This window comes from Aricia agestis, chromosome 7, assembly GCF_905147365.1.
Source record: "Aricia agestis chromosome 7, ilAriAges1.1, whole genome shotgun sequence".
In the NCBI taxonomy this organism is placed as follows: Eukaryota; Metazoa; Arthropoda; class Insecta; order Lepidoptera; family Lycaenidae; genus Aricia; species Aricia agestis.
In genome coordinates, this window is record NC_056412.1 from 11,192,759 (window position 1) to 11,208,712 (window position 15,954).

The 15,954-nt window shown below is 35.1% G+C and overlaps 1 protein-coding gene across 2 annotated transcripts in view; it reads right to left on the minus strand.

The window, feature by feature from the left end:
- The window catches only part of LOC121728973 (paired box protein Pax-6-like), a 51,877-nt gene that overhangs the window by 21,390 nt on the left and 14,533 nt on the right, over positions 1 to 15,954 (minus strand). For both annotated transcript variants that reach the window (XM_042117326.1, XM_042117327.1), the window contains exon 2: positions 7,844 to 8,023. In XM_042117326.1, coding sequence (XP_041973260.1) covers positions 7,844 to 8,023 — 180 coding nt within the window. The remainder of the gene's footprint in view (positions 1 to 7,843; positions 8,024 to 15,954) is intronic.

Sequence of the window (15,954 nt, forward strand, 5' to 3'; positions counted from 1 at the left end):
GCTGTGTATGATTTATTTTTATAGCTAATTGTTGATGGTGTATTCTCTATAACTATAATTTTCTGATTATTAAAATAAACTACATAATATTAGATATGCAAATAAGATTCTACCCGCAACTTTATTGCGCGGAAATTACCGCGAACGAGCCGTTTATTTTTTCGTGATAAAAATTTTGTCCTTTTCCGATTCAAAGAGTTTTCATACTTTTAAATTGCTTCAGTGTTCAACGGTTTAAGTGTCACAAAAAGGTAGAGATAATTACTATAAATATGGAGAAATTTATTATCTAACAGTTATTAATTGTATTTATCACAACATTTAACATTTTCATTGATAAATTGATAATTTTTTTAATATTTTATTTTTATTATTTCATTTATTTAATCATGTCAAAAGTTTAGAAAGACGCGTTTACGCGAAAGTTTGAAACCACTTAGTCCGACATTACATTTCCATGTAGTGCTTTCAGTTAAGGCACAACATTCGAGTTAAGACTAGGTGCCTATGTTAAAGACCTAAGTGGTCTTCCATGACGGCCCTGGGCTGCGAGCCGGGCTTTCATGGGAACCTGACGTATGTTGCGAAACCACCGACGGCAAAAATTGATTGACATTTTGCTGTACCGCATAATATTTTATTGCATATTCCCGTAACTATTCCAATGCAGTTCACACTGTATTTAAGCTGAATCTATTACAGGATTATTCATTGGTTTATTTAATTTATAGTTTTGGTTTGGTTGTTAGAGCATAATAAGACTTTTTAATATTATAACGTCTTTATTATCACAGTATATATCTTTTAGTGGTTTAATAAAATAAACATGAGTTTTTTTTTTATGTTGCTTGCAAGTTTGTTCGTTCGTTAATCGCTCGTACTGGAATATTTCAGAAATTTTTAATACGCAGTATGAATATTATTTGTTTATCTTCATGAATTCGTTAACCACGGTCGGGTTTTCATTTCTAGATTTGTCAAAAATAAATCAGGCTGTGTCTCATTTGACAAATCAAAAGTGGTAATTAAAAGTGTAATCAATTTACTAACGAGATGAAGTATAAAGCATACAGAGTAAACGTATATTTTGAATACTTGAACCGTTTTAGGATAAAATTATTGTAATATAACAATACCGCTTCGTGCAGGTTTAACAAGCTATTTATTAAGTTTATTTTCGAAGCTAGCCGTTCACAACTTTAAAATCGTTTGGTAAACAATTGCTCTTATATTATTTGCCCTTAGAATGGCCACCTTGTGCAAATCCGAAAGTTAGGTTTTTTTTTGTGCTGAAGACAGGTCAAGTAGCCCTTATGTCACTGCGACCCTTGAAGATCTATTGTAACTCCTTCGCATTAGAGAAGTACCGTCCCCAACCCAATGCTGCTTATAAATTGAATGATTTGGTTGGGGTTGGTGCCACGAATTTCCTCTGTGGATGAGTACCTATTCGTAGCAATCAAGACACCTATACTTCTTGTATAGGTGTCTCGTCCTCCTCCTCGCAGAATCTGCAAGTCGTTAAGCTACTAACACCTATTCTGGTTAGAAATAAAGTTAATTACCCTGTGTTAACAAATCATGCATTTTCATTCCTAAATACAAGAAACGATACAAAGTAGAAATGGGTCAAAGTTAATCCTCGGTTCAAACTGGCGCAAGTAAAACTAAAATTCCGTATCACAGTACAAGTTGTATGATTCACGAATCACGGTCACAAACGTCGCGTCATATGATTACAGTGTCCGACGTCGGTGCCACGCACCGCTGCTTTGGAAATCGTTCACGACTCCTGACCAAACACAAAGTGCACGTCCTAATTGTAGACTCGTAGCTCGAGCATGTGTCTTTTATGCCCCAGTGTTGCCCAAGATTTCGTTGCAACTTGTGCCAAAATTCGTTTATTACGTACAAACTTTTTTCGGGATGAAAACTGTCCTTTCCAGTAGCTTCCTTCTGGGACTCAAAGTATCTCCACACAAAGATCAAAATCGACCAGAACTAGCGAAGATGGAATCTATTAATAACATCTCTTTATCAAAATCGGACCAGTAATTTCGTTTTGGTGAAACAAACACAGTGCCAAATATACGCTTCCTTTTGTCTTTACCGTTCTAGATTAATCGACGCGAAGACTTATTTCGCTGACGTATGTTTGAACTACTTATCGGAATTTGATAGTGTGAAATAATCTTTTTACATACAGATTTAGGAGTGGCTTCTGTATTATATTACGATGTTGTGTTAAATTTTGTCGTCCCTAGTCTTGTCTAGTTTTGTCTTTAATAAATCTGGTTAATGTACGCAATAATGTAGATAATAAGCAGCTAATGTACAAAAAATGATTTATTATTAAGTGTAAGAACAAGCAGCTAATGTACAAAAAATGATTTATTATTAAGTGTAAGAACAAGGATTTCTTAAAATTGTAATAAATCCTTGTGAAATTATTAAATACTCTCTTGAAAGACAGTATCTCGGTATTAAACTCTTGTAGAAAGCTAGATAGAACTATAATAGTAATCAAATACTTCGATGCTAATTTATTTGAAAAAAAATCAATAACAATAATAAAATATTGTAAAAATCTGACCGAGAGTGCACAATGAAAACCCAGCTAGCCAGGTAAGCTTTCTGCATACTGAACGCGCATAAAATGACGATTATTCGTCTGAAGTGATAATTATGAAGGGCAAAATTTAAATAAACATTTATTAATGTTTATCTCCTCGATAAACTCCACAGTTGCCGGCTCTCGCCGCTTGGGGCGCTTCACTCGTACAGTGGCTTATTATTAACACGGTTTTTTTATAAACCGATTAGAATCTAAGCTTTCGTCAATAGCGGCTTGGGCAAGATTGCTTATCGTTGATTAATACCAATCGGTGTTTTAACTGCAACCGTATTATTACGACAGAACTGAATAAGCGTTGAGATTACGACCGTTTCAACAAATCATTTGTATGAAGACTATACTTATTATTCTCATACACTATATTATTATGCGTTTTAAAAGGGTTGATACGATTTTAGTTTCTCAGGTTACTTAAGTTCTGTTTTACGATAAATAAAATTAGCGGTCTAAATAATGTTATCCCATTTGAGTCAAATTCGCGCTGTAAAAAACACAAAGAAAATATTAGAAAAAAGGAAATTTAATTAATAAATTTATTTTAAATGTTTTATTTCGATACTTTTCTTTGTTTAAGTTCCTTGTTATGGGACATAATATTATAATATCACAAGTCACATTCCTCGCGCTTACGTCGTAAGTAGAGCTTTTATTACATTTTTCTGAGCAGGTGAAGTGATTTTAAGTGTTTTTCATTTACATTACTTTGTCGTAAAGATAAAGGAAATATTTTAATAAATTATTATTAGTGGAATCACTATATCGAATGGGCAAGCCGGTGATTTTTAATATCGACTTTATTAATTTTGATATTTTAGATATTTTATATTTAAAATACCATCTTCCGTTCCAGTGTTTCGTCATTTAGATAACATATTTTAATATTAGATTATAATGATAATAATTCATCCAATCGACGTTACTAAAGCAAAACTATAGTAATAAGTAACAAATCTAAGTATTTGATTCTGTAACTGTTATTCCCGTCCAGCTCTTTTCAATAGTTTTTTTTCGAAAGTCAGTCTTGACCCTCTCAAGTAAAGACAAAAGTTAGAAAATAAATATTGAAAAACCACACTGACAATTTAAGTTTGGAGAAAGATTTCAATTTCCACACTAAACGTATTTCTGTAATGTTCTGTGTATGAAATTTAGAACTGAGAAATAATAATAACAATTAAAAGTCAAATAAGATTTGGCACATTTATTCTGATAAAAGTAGGAAAACAGTTATTACTCATACACATTTAACACATACCCAATGTAAATAAAAAAAATATACTACGGTTACTTTTGATATGAAAATTTATCAAAAGTCAAAGGTTTTGAAATAAACATAAAAGTTTAGGTCGGCGCGGTGATGTTGTAACGTCCCTGTTACTACAAATTATACAGATATTAACCTCAATTGATAAAACAAATCTTATGTCTTAATTAAGCACTTTGTAAGCTTTATTGGAGCTTATAATATGACACATTGATCTATGGTTATTAAGTATGTGATAAAGCTGCGACGAACACTGCGTTTTAGACTAAAATAAAATATAAATAATACAGGGAAAAGGTGGTAATGTGGCCCCTGCATATGTTTTAACAACAATATCCAGTATAATTTTGATGGAACGGGATGCTCCCGGCATGCTACTAATCTAGCACCATACAAATCCAACAGAGGCTGTCAAGTTCGATCGTCATTTGATCGAGTTTAAACTTGCGACCGGTGAAACTTTTAATTGTATGTGATTTTATTTCGATAGTTGTAGAGCCATACGCTCTCAAATTTTTGACTAACGGGTTATCACCTACGAATAATAAAAACTAAGGAAAAGTAACTCCGTCAAAAAACATGCTCCACAATACTTGTCAAAAAAGTGTACCTTAGGTACACATTTCAGTACATTTGCAATATTTAGGTGACCTTGAGCGGTACTAGGCTGACGTTACACGACAGATCAAAAGGAACCAAATTTAAAACGGTAATAGTATGGGAGTTACGATTCCTTAGTTTTTAATATTCGTAGGTTATCACTGTAGGGCTGCCATCCGTCCGGGTTTCCCCGGATTTGTCCTAGTTTGAAGGGCGTCCGGGGTGCGTCCGGCCGGGTTTTTGAAAAGTGTCCGGGTAAAATCCGGACACTTTTGTTGAGAGCAATCCAACTTTTTAGCTGATAAACGAAAGATAAAAACTCGCTGCATACACACGATTTCATGCACACGGAACTTGAGTTAGTCAGATTTTTAAAAATTCTTGTTGGAATTAAGTAAAAATTGGCAAGACGTTACGTAAACTCTGTTTAAAAAAAGGTGTCCGGGGAAATAACCACATTTCTAAATGTCCAGGAATTTTGTCGTGCCTGACCGGCGAAGGCAATTTGGGTGATGGCAGCCCCAGCTATGTAGAATGTTACATTTGTAATTTTTGCCGTAAAATTTCACTTGTACAATACATGTAATGTGACATTCCCCGTCCCCGGGGGGTCACATTACCATCACTTAATCTCAAAATACCAAATGTGATTGATTAAGAATAATTAAAACTTTCGATTATCCTGCACGAGTTTTGTTTATTACCTAATAACACATGTCTAAACAAATGAATAAGTATTTTTTAGGTTTCTGACTCCTATATTTTTTAAATAATGCTTGATAAACAAAATGGGGGACCACATTACCACCTTCTCCTATAATGAATATTTATCTAACAGTCTAAAAAAGTCATATTTTTGTTTAATATGCACAATCTTATAATATTACGCTTAGTAAAAGTACAAAAAATAACACAAATATATACCTACCTCTAAAACCATATTACACAGCTCCTTCGATAAGGGAAAGCTTATTACGTGTGAAGTAATTATAATAAATATACTTTGTAGCTTAAGGCACTTCTCTAAAGCTGTAAATAAAATTGATACAGGCCGAAAGACGACTCCGCACATAAATAATATATGTGCTAATAGCAGGGGATGCGATACCCAGTAGGCTGAAGTTAGCTTATCAATTACTATCTTCCTACGAGCGTTTACATGCAATAAACTTCGCAAGAAAGTTCTGTGAACACTACCACGATATTTTGTCGCTGCGCAAACACTGTGTTTGTCGCAGAGTGTTTTTCTTGCGACAAAGCATAGTACAATCCTTGCAAATTAATAAGTACCTTAATTTGAAACACATTTTTGAGTAATTTAGGCGTTGGAGTTAGGGAAGGCAATACAGGGATACCGGGATCCCGAAATACCGGGATTCCGCATGTATTTTGCGGGACTAATCCCGTTCGAAAATTTAGCGGGATCCCGCGGGACTGGTGGGATTACAAAGAAGCGTGATTCATACGTGTAACTCTGCGCGAGGGGATGCGGAACTGGCTACAGGCAGCCCACTAAATGATAATAATTGTACCAACCAGCTTGGATGCTGAGCGAACTTTTTCAGCTGATGGCTACTTTGTACCGAATATCAGGACCGTTTGGGAGGCGACAAAATTAATACATATAACTTTTATAAGCTTGGGCTGTATGTATGTAATGGAATCTTTTAGCACAATTTGCTCTATATTTCGATTTTTTTAAATAAAAAATGAAAATAAATAGGCGTGTTTTCTTTAGTTTATTTTAACTATTATTATTATTACGTAGCCATTTCCAAAAAATTATTAGTTTTTTTTACATTTGAAGTCTGAAGTATTTAAAAACCCTTGTAAAAAAAGTGTCCGACATAGTTAGTTTCATTTGAATTCTAAGAATAAAACGAGGTCTATCAAGTAAAGTCATTATAAACATTTATTTTGAAAGTTTAAGTCTACTCTGCGGGATCCCGCAAATACCGGGATTGAAATTATCTGGCGGGATTGCATTCCCTAGTTGGAGTTGTGGGCTTCGTGTAGTCTTAAATAAGCTCAAAAATATTTTGGTTACTTAGGCCCAATAATTTTATCAACAACTGTTTAGGCTAATGCTCGAACTAGTATTACGTTACCCCTTTCGTGCTTTATATAGAAAGAGAAGACTCAAGACATGACATTTTAACAAGCTGTTAACACTAACAGACATTGTCGAAATTGGGCCTTAAGCTTTTAAGATACAATATAAGGATATACAGCGTTGCCGCCTAAAACGGTCAGTGTGAACAGGTCTTAAGGTAAACCATAATTGCTAGATTGTAAAATTTATTACTATCACGTTAACACGGAGATTTGAGGAACACGATAACAGAGTAATTAAATGATGATTGCGTTTTTTGGAGTGTTTCCCAAACATTAATTTAAAGCTTTTTCTCAGTTTAAAGGTGCTTAAAATATTTTGATTTTACGACGTCTGCTACTTCAAATATTATCATTACTTTAACGACTAAATCTGTAATAATTTTAGTGATTTTAACATCGTTTTAGCCACTTTAGAAATTCTTCTAAAATAAAAAAATTATGTTCATATTACGACTGTGCCTATGTATTTATATTTATTTCGATTTTGTCGTATTTAATTTATATTTTAATTAATTAACGAATGTTAGGTCGTCGTTAAAATGTTTTTGTTGAAGTTAGTCTTCAGTTGATTAGCGCGTCGACTTTTAGGCAGGAGGTTGCGGGTTTGAACCCCGCTGAGGCCGATGGAACAAAATTGTCAATGTTCCTGGGTCATGAATGTGTAATCAACATGGGCTTATTATATTAAAATTCTTAAACGTACTGAAGGAGTAAAAGTATTAAATACATTAATTCAGTTATCTGGTACTCGTTACACAAGTTTTTCAATAACTATTAGCATGGCTGATGGCGCAGATTAACGCGGTGTCAAAGCGTCCATAGGTATACAATATTGGCCAAGTGCTAGTCGAACAGATGGACAGACAAGTTTTTGATTAATAGATTTCTCTTCAAAATTGAACAAGGAACCTTTGAACCTTAAAAATAGCTTAAACTAGAGTCTAGATATTATAACACTAATAAAACAATATTTGCGTGCACTATTTCCACTATATTAAGAAATTATTAACAAATTAATAACACTATAGTCACCCACAACTCCGTTGCACCGAAATTCGTTTAAGAAGACGCGGAAACCGTACATTTTATCGCGAAAATAACTATCATAATATTATTTATTTTACCGGGATTCAAAGCATACATTCAGTTTAGAAGTTTAAGCGTCAAGAGATAACAGACGGACAAATACACTTCAAATTTGTAGTATTTTATTAATTAAAAAAACTTACCGAGCAACTTGGTGACAGCGCCCTGTTGCGACAGCACGTGGTGTGCTATGTCGTAGTGACGCAGGCCGAAGCGCGACAGGTCCAGCAGGCGCTGCTGCGACAGCAGGGACGAGAGGGGGTGGGACGCGGGGTACAGGGGGGTGGTTGACCCCCCGCCGGACGATGACGGTGATACGGGCACTGGAAAAATGTCTGCAATTAGTTTGATTTTGCCGAAGGTTTTTACACACAGTAGGACTTAGGAAATCAATTTTTGTCTGAATGTAAACAAAGGTATGGGCGGGATTCAGGAAGAATGCTATTTTGAATATCGTATTATCTGCGGTGACAATCTGTAGGTCTACTACGAAATTGTTTTGAGACTCAAACAATCGGACGAGAATGCCGTGTTCTACTGTAACAACGTCATTTCACGTTTGTTAGAGTAGAACGCGGCATTCTCGTAGGATTGTTTGAGTCTCAAATCGGTTTCGTGGTACGGCCCCTGGATCCTACAGACAAGTACTAACAGAGAATATTGATAGGCAGGTAGCGGACCTAAGTAATTTGGTCAGGTTGTCAAACCCAGCCGACAGAATATTACCTATCACTCATACTGAATTGACATAATCCGACCAAATTACGTAGGTCCATCAACTGCCTATGAATCAATTTCTGCGATGGTACATTTTCGTAAAATCATAAACGTCATATTTTTATCATTAAAAAGTAAAAACGAGAATAGATTAAAACTTGAGCGTCCAAAGAAAGTTATGAAAATGAGTACAAATTACTTTAGAACAGGCTTATTTGTAGGTGATTCTTTCTTTACGGTGTACCTACCCATAATTCGTCCGCCGCTGGCGTCACTTTGTGTGATTGCACATTATTGAGAATTCATTCTATGTTCACTCATTACGCAGTTAAGGGAAGTGCAATTTTTATTAGTGGTCAACGTGTTAGATAAATACAGGGCAGACGGCGTGAGAACTCGCTTTGTGCTGTCAGTTATAACGTTCTACCACTCTACCCTGCATTAACTATAAGGGTCAATTCAGACCGCAACCCGACGCGTAAATGCATTTCTAAATTTGTATTGACAATATATTATTTTGTGAGCGAGTGACGTCTTGCAAATCTGTCAAATCCATACAAATTTAGAAATGTAGATGCATTCGCGTCGCGTTGCGGTCTGAATTGACCCTAAAGGTTCGCGCAAACGAGCCACCGATGACCGCAATGGCCAATGATACTTTTTTATTTCAATCGCTACTCTTGTTGATCCGTCTAAGTTGTATTATGCAATTTGGCAACCGGTCTCAGGAGTCCGAAGCAGATTTCCTCTAACTAAAATTTGATAGCCATTGACTGTAATTTTATAACAAAACAATTATCAGAATATTAGTAATTTTTTGTATTTCAAGATGTTGATATCCAAATTCCAAGTGATATCCAACTTACAGTAACAAAGGAAGTACCAGGCAAATATCGTAAGCTGATTTTAATCAAATATCTACAGTAGATCATAGATAATACACTAAAATATAGCTATATTTTCACTAACGACCTTGTAGTTCGTACATGGGATGCGATGCGAGCGATGGCAACCCTGCTGTTGTCTTAATAAAAACTTATGCACAAACGGGTCCGTTAAATGGGCCGGGAGGAAATAAAAAGCTATCGCATTTAAGGTGTCGCACTCACGACGCTATGCATATTTTAATCCTGGCAATTTGTCGCTAACTGCACTCAGATATGCTAAAGGCCGGTCGTAACAATGCATTCTTATGAACGCATCGTAACACTTTCAATTATAAATTAAGCTATTAAGTTAATATACAATAATTTGTTTAACAGGTTGAGCATCGAAATTAATGCAAGTGGCATAACTCGCTCATAACTTTACGCTTTTATTGGCAACTCTATAAGGCGATTTAATCGAGAGCTGAGCCTCGACCGGCCAGGTACGCGAAATCGACCCTTAATAAGCGTTATTACGAGCGATATCTCCGGATCGATTTATTCTGTGACGGCCGTGGATCGGAGTTCGTCGATAATTCTCGGTGTAATCGCCTCCATAATGGAATAAAAAAGTGATATTATCTACCCACTGTCAATAAATTAACACCGTTTAGAGCAAAAACCTATAGACTAATGTCGTCCGTGTAGCACACGGGCGCGGCGCGGGCGGGACGGGCGAGCGTCGACGTTCGTGTCGGTTAATGCATGTATGTGTTTTTATTTGGGTGCGTGAGCAGTGAGGCCTTATTAAAATATTTCGAGTGGAAACTGGAAGGACCACTTAGTGCGCGGGAGTTTCACGCCTGAGCTGATACAACATTAAGTCGACAAGATAGCTTATTTGTGCTCCGCCGGGGATTACCTACAATAAATCACTGATTAGAATGTATTGACTGGCATTTGACTACGGCACGGTTCCTCTCGTTTACTGACCGATAACTGCTAGTGTTTTATGACTTTATTAATATGTCTTTTTATTGAAACACTCAACGAGCTTACGAAACACGATTGTCGGGCTTATTATACTTGAAATTTTATTCGGTGTTCTTCATCTTTGTAAAACTCTTATTCCAATTAGATCATCTGTAGTTTGATGCTGCTGATTAATTGTCAACATTTAAATTCAGATAAGTAATAATACCAAATAATACTAAAATTTCAAGCAATAAAAAAGAACATTTTGTATTTTAGCGTGCAGAAATAAAATTTTCGAAGCAGTCGTAACAAAAAATATGCTACTAAACGTCAGTATCTCTTTTAATACAAGTCATTCATTCACCCAAACACGAATGCAAATGACTGTTTATAAATTCGCCATAGTTGAGTGTCATTATAATTTAATATCGGGACCGGTCGCGGCCCGATAGGCCGATATGGGCAATTTCTTAAACGAGGAGGTTGGACTTCTTAACTCGATTATTTATTACCTTTTAATTGAATTACCAAACATGAGTTAAGTACGCTCGAGTATAAAAACTGTGATGGATGATGAATTGTTTTTATGTCGTGATATATTGGCGTAATGTGAACGAATTTTGTACGGCAATTTTGGCTTTATGACGTTATTGTATTACTTTTACAAAGAACTGCATCCCATGCCGTCGCCGCGCGCCGTGCCGTATCGACTCGAGACCGTTTGTCTGCAAATTGCAATTAATAATATTTTAATAATTTTAATACTTAAATATGAAGATTCCACAATCTTCAAATATACATGAAAATATACATAATTATGTACTTAATATTACTTTTAACACTCAGCATATTATAATTATTATTATGGTAGTGTCTTAGTAGTTTTATAAATTGTATACAAATTAATAGGATGTCATATTATGTGAGTTTTGAGTTATGACTCATGGCCCGTCTGCGCTGACATGTCGAACTATCGACCATGTCGAATTGTTAAAATGAAAAGTTTTTTTTATTTGCAATAATTGGACATAAATCATCATAATTCTAATTAAAACAAAATTTAACGAGAGACAGTTTGAGGTTTATTTAAGGTGACATTATGACAAAACATGACAATAGTACCAGCAACGCACGGTCGTCTGTTATAACTTATAATAGCGTTACGTGAACGAGCAAGCTCCGCAGGTGTGGTATTATGTGCGTCGTATGCAACACTTTTTATGCAAAAACATTCGAGTTTTAGCACAATTATTGTCATCACGCGCCGTAAAATTACCACCTTTTGTGTAAATTTCAATACAAAATCGAAAGTGTACTGCAATCTTATAATCATAGTTGTGTGTACCTGCGGTTTGTTCGTGCGAATGAATTATGAAGATAGCGAACTTAAACGCTCTTATTCTTTGATTTTAAATGAAGTCCGAACGATTTGTGTTTAATTGAGTGAGAAATTATTTTATTTATGTTGCATGTTCGCTCGCAGTTTCTATATCTTGTGTCCATATTTGTAACGTTATGCTAAGTGTAGGAGTTAATCCGTGAATTTATTCGTTCGATTAAATAACGGACTTGGAGATTCTACGGAATCGAAATCGTATATTTGCATAATGAAGGCAATCGTCAAATATAAAATGGAATGATGTTTAAATGTTGGATTTACTAGATGTAATAAGTATTATTCTGAAGATTATAGGCAGACCCCTTGACTTTTAATGAAACCGTCTCCAGACACATCAGTGTAAATTTAACATAACCTTAAAAATTAAGATCAGGCAATTAGTATGCGTAATAAAAGTTACGAATATTTTAAAGCGTTTTTTAATTCATGATCTTGAAAAACAATAAAATTCCACTTACAATAATTTTTGATTATATTCGCATATATAAACAAAATCATTATTAAAATCAATTCAAGGTAAGCTCAAAATAATGGCAAATTTTAACGTTAGTACATAAAAAAATATATAATGTTAACCCACCAGCACCCGCGCCCCTAAAAAATACACGAGCGCTCGCGCGTAGAGCATTTTGCTCACGTTTATAATGTCATTAAATATAGGTTCTGCAAAGTAATATTTTTACTTTTTATTATTCTATTAAATTAAGAGCACTTTGTTTATTACAAAAAGTATATATTTAAAACTTTATGAATATTTATCTTTTTAATTTTTATTACCAAACACGACAAGAAATGTATGAAAGGAAAAAAATTCACAAATAAAAGTGTTTTCAAAAAGAAAACTTAGATGTGTTGGGAGTATTAATCTTTATTATATTTCCGAGCTTTACACATATCACAAGATGTATGACTTGGCTCGGTATATAAAAAATTTTGGCAGTAAATGCAGGCCTTTTTTGGACTTCCGGTTTTTGCGTTTTGGGCAAACCATTCAGATTCTATTTGGTTTTTCTTGTCCTGGTAACTCAGATTCTAGTAATAAATATTTAATTACGTTAAAATACTGTGTTGTAGTGTCTATGTTTCTGTAGAGGATATACAAGGTTTGCAAGGAATTTTACTTTAGATATGACCACACCAAAATGCATTCATCTTTTCGATCCCGATCCATCTATAATAGAAATACATAATAATTTTAAGTAACAGACATTTAAAACCATAAAAGTAGCAGTAAAACTGTCAATATGACGCAAAATATTTTTTTTTGTAAAGAAAAAAGTACTTACGCCGATACCCACGCGATGAGCAAAATGCCGCGTGATGGTATACGGCGCATCAAAACCTCCTCGTACGAGCGAATAGTGCACCTTGGCGAGAAGTTATCTGTATCCAGGGGTGGGGGATGAAACAAAACTCAGCTACTGAAGAAACGATAGCCATAAACATAATTTTGACAAAATAGCACGTGTTTTAAATTTATCGTGAGCAAAATGCTCATAGCGCGAGTGCTCGCGGGTGAAAATTATGATAATGTCTTTTGTTTTATCTACTTAATATTAACTTATAATAGGATATAGATAAGGTTTATAACGCTAAATTCATAAGATTAGATTCATAACGCTAAATTCATAACAACTTTATGTAGAACAATTTATTGATTTTTAATCCCTTACTTAGTAAAGTTAAATACCTTGCACATGTTTATCTCGATTTAATAAGGTTTACACATTTTTATGTGATTTCAAAGCTGTGTACAGCGTCTACTCTTTTTTGACAAGCTACACTTGAGTCACAAACATCAAATTACTTCTCGTGTAAAGATGCGCTTACACGAGCAATAATTGGGACAATAATTTCTTGGCAACGCATATGGAAAATCTGGAGCAATTAGTGGAGCAATATGGAGCAATTTCAATAAATTGCGGCAATTATTTTGGCGATATTGCTTCCAATTGCTCCAGATATTTCATATCGCTGAATGTCGCAGATATACGAATTGACGTATATATCCGATGGGCAATGGGCTTGGAAATTCCAGGCAATTGTATTGCGCAATTTTGCGGCTTTGCGGTTTGCGACGCAAATTGCTTGATGTAGTCGTGACATCATAGTTGACGAGAATTGACTGGAATTTTAGTTGCCCGTATAAGCGTACCTTTAGTACAAAAGTTTATCGTACACGAGCCATCCATCTATCCAAATTATTCGAACAGGTGTTCGTATCCCAAGTCTTTCCTTGAATTATAAAAAATAAATTTTCTAGTTACTGTTGCCATTATTGACACCGATGACGAGCATAAGGCAAAAAAATCATGTTTGGTTTTGGCAACCCCCCATTTTTTTTAAGTATTATAATATGTATTTGTTATTATAGCGACAATAGAAATACATAAGCTTTAAAAATTCAACTGTCTGGCTATCGTGGTTTTTTGAGATACAGCCTGGACAGTCAGACGGACAGACAGAGAAGTCTCAGTAATCAGATCCCGTTTTTATCCTAGGTTACAAAAACCTTCGAAATCCCGTTCCTTCGCGTGTAGCGTTGACGAGGGCATGGGGGGGTTTCAGTCGGTAAACCTCTGCGGAGAGAATCCGACATACCCCTGCCCCTTCCCCCGCAGGGAGCGGGGGATGCGTAATGCATTTCCCCTCCAAAAAAAAGGTTACAAAACCATCAAAACAGTTACCGTCTTAATTTTGAAAGAAAGTACGCTGTACAGCATAATAAAATAAATAAATACAGTACAGCATAATATTCTCATATAACTAGATGACGCCCGCAACTCCGTTGCACCAAAGCTCATTTATCGCGTAGGAACCGTACATTTAATCCGGGATAAAAAGTATCCTATGTCTTTTCCCGGGACTCAAAGTATCTACATTCTACATACCCAGCAAAATCGGTTCAGCCGTTTGGGCGTGAAGAGGTAACAGACAGACATACATACAGACACACTTTAGCATTTATAATAATAGTTTGTATGGATATGGATATCACTAGCGTTACTCAGCAGTGCTCTTGAAATCAAATTTGTGTTAAGAGAAAAATGTACCACCGAGGAAATGGATTCCTAGGCAGTTGGCAGACCAACGTCATTTGGTCGGAACATGTCAATTCAATGTTAATAATTATTGTGATCTGTCGGCTGGGTTTGACGTAACGCGACTAAACTACATAGGTCCCCCATCTGCCTAGGAATCAACTTCTCTGATAGTACATAGAAATTTGGAGCTGTACAATTATCCTAGATAAACCTTTGTGTCTGTGCGCTCCACTCGAAACTATTATGAAGATGGGCTACTGTTTACATTTATACTGTGATAGATCTAGCAGCACAAAGCAAGTAAAAAGTTACTGAATATAAATTCCAGTTACCCTACATTGCATATTCAGCAGTTGTAATAGATACCAATGTTTTTAACCGACTTAGACTTTATAAATCAATTTACCTACCGCAGTGCTTAGTTTTTCATGATTTAGTTACTAAATACCATGTAAGTTGTAGGTTATATAATATCACATAATCACTCGAATATTTTAAAGTTAAAAAATTTTCAGCATTTATGTGTGTGATTATTTACGGTAAGAGTTTAGGCTCTAACTCAGCCTTTCCCAAAGTGGGCGATAACGCCCCCCTGTGGGCGCTGAAGGCCTAAAGAGGGGCGGTGTGGGACCTAGAAAAAAATGGGTGCGTTGTGCAGAGGCTTCAATTTAAAAGTAGGTGAAACAAAGGGTGCGCAAGCAATTTTCGCCCCTGCTCTAACTTAAGAGTATTTAATAATTATATATAGATAAATCTTAAATACTCTATATTTAAGTAGGGCTGATCTTATTGTAATAATAGATATTATAGTTAGATTGACCCTATCTACTACTGTATATTATGGAGTATTAGATAGAAAATTAACTCCAGTCTTAACTTTCAATACATACTACATAATATTAAAAATCGATATATTTTTTTTTTATATTTTCTACTCTACGAATAATAAGGAAACGTAACTCGCATACTTCAACCGTTTTGAATTTGGTTCCTTTTCGCATACTAAAACTGCCCTATCTGATGTTAAACACTAAAACGCCCTATCTGATGTTTCTGTTCAAATTTCTCTACTTAGGACTGCTGGAAAAAAATTATTTAGAGATAAGCAGTACCTGTTGTGTCGTCTTTCTTCTAATATGTTACTTTTATATTGTTTTTGTGTAAAATTTAAAAAAATGGCAATTGCAACGAAACACTAAGAGAGAGAGCGCACATTAGAGACAGTTTTTAGACAATCTTGTTTTCCATAGACG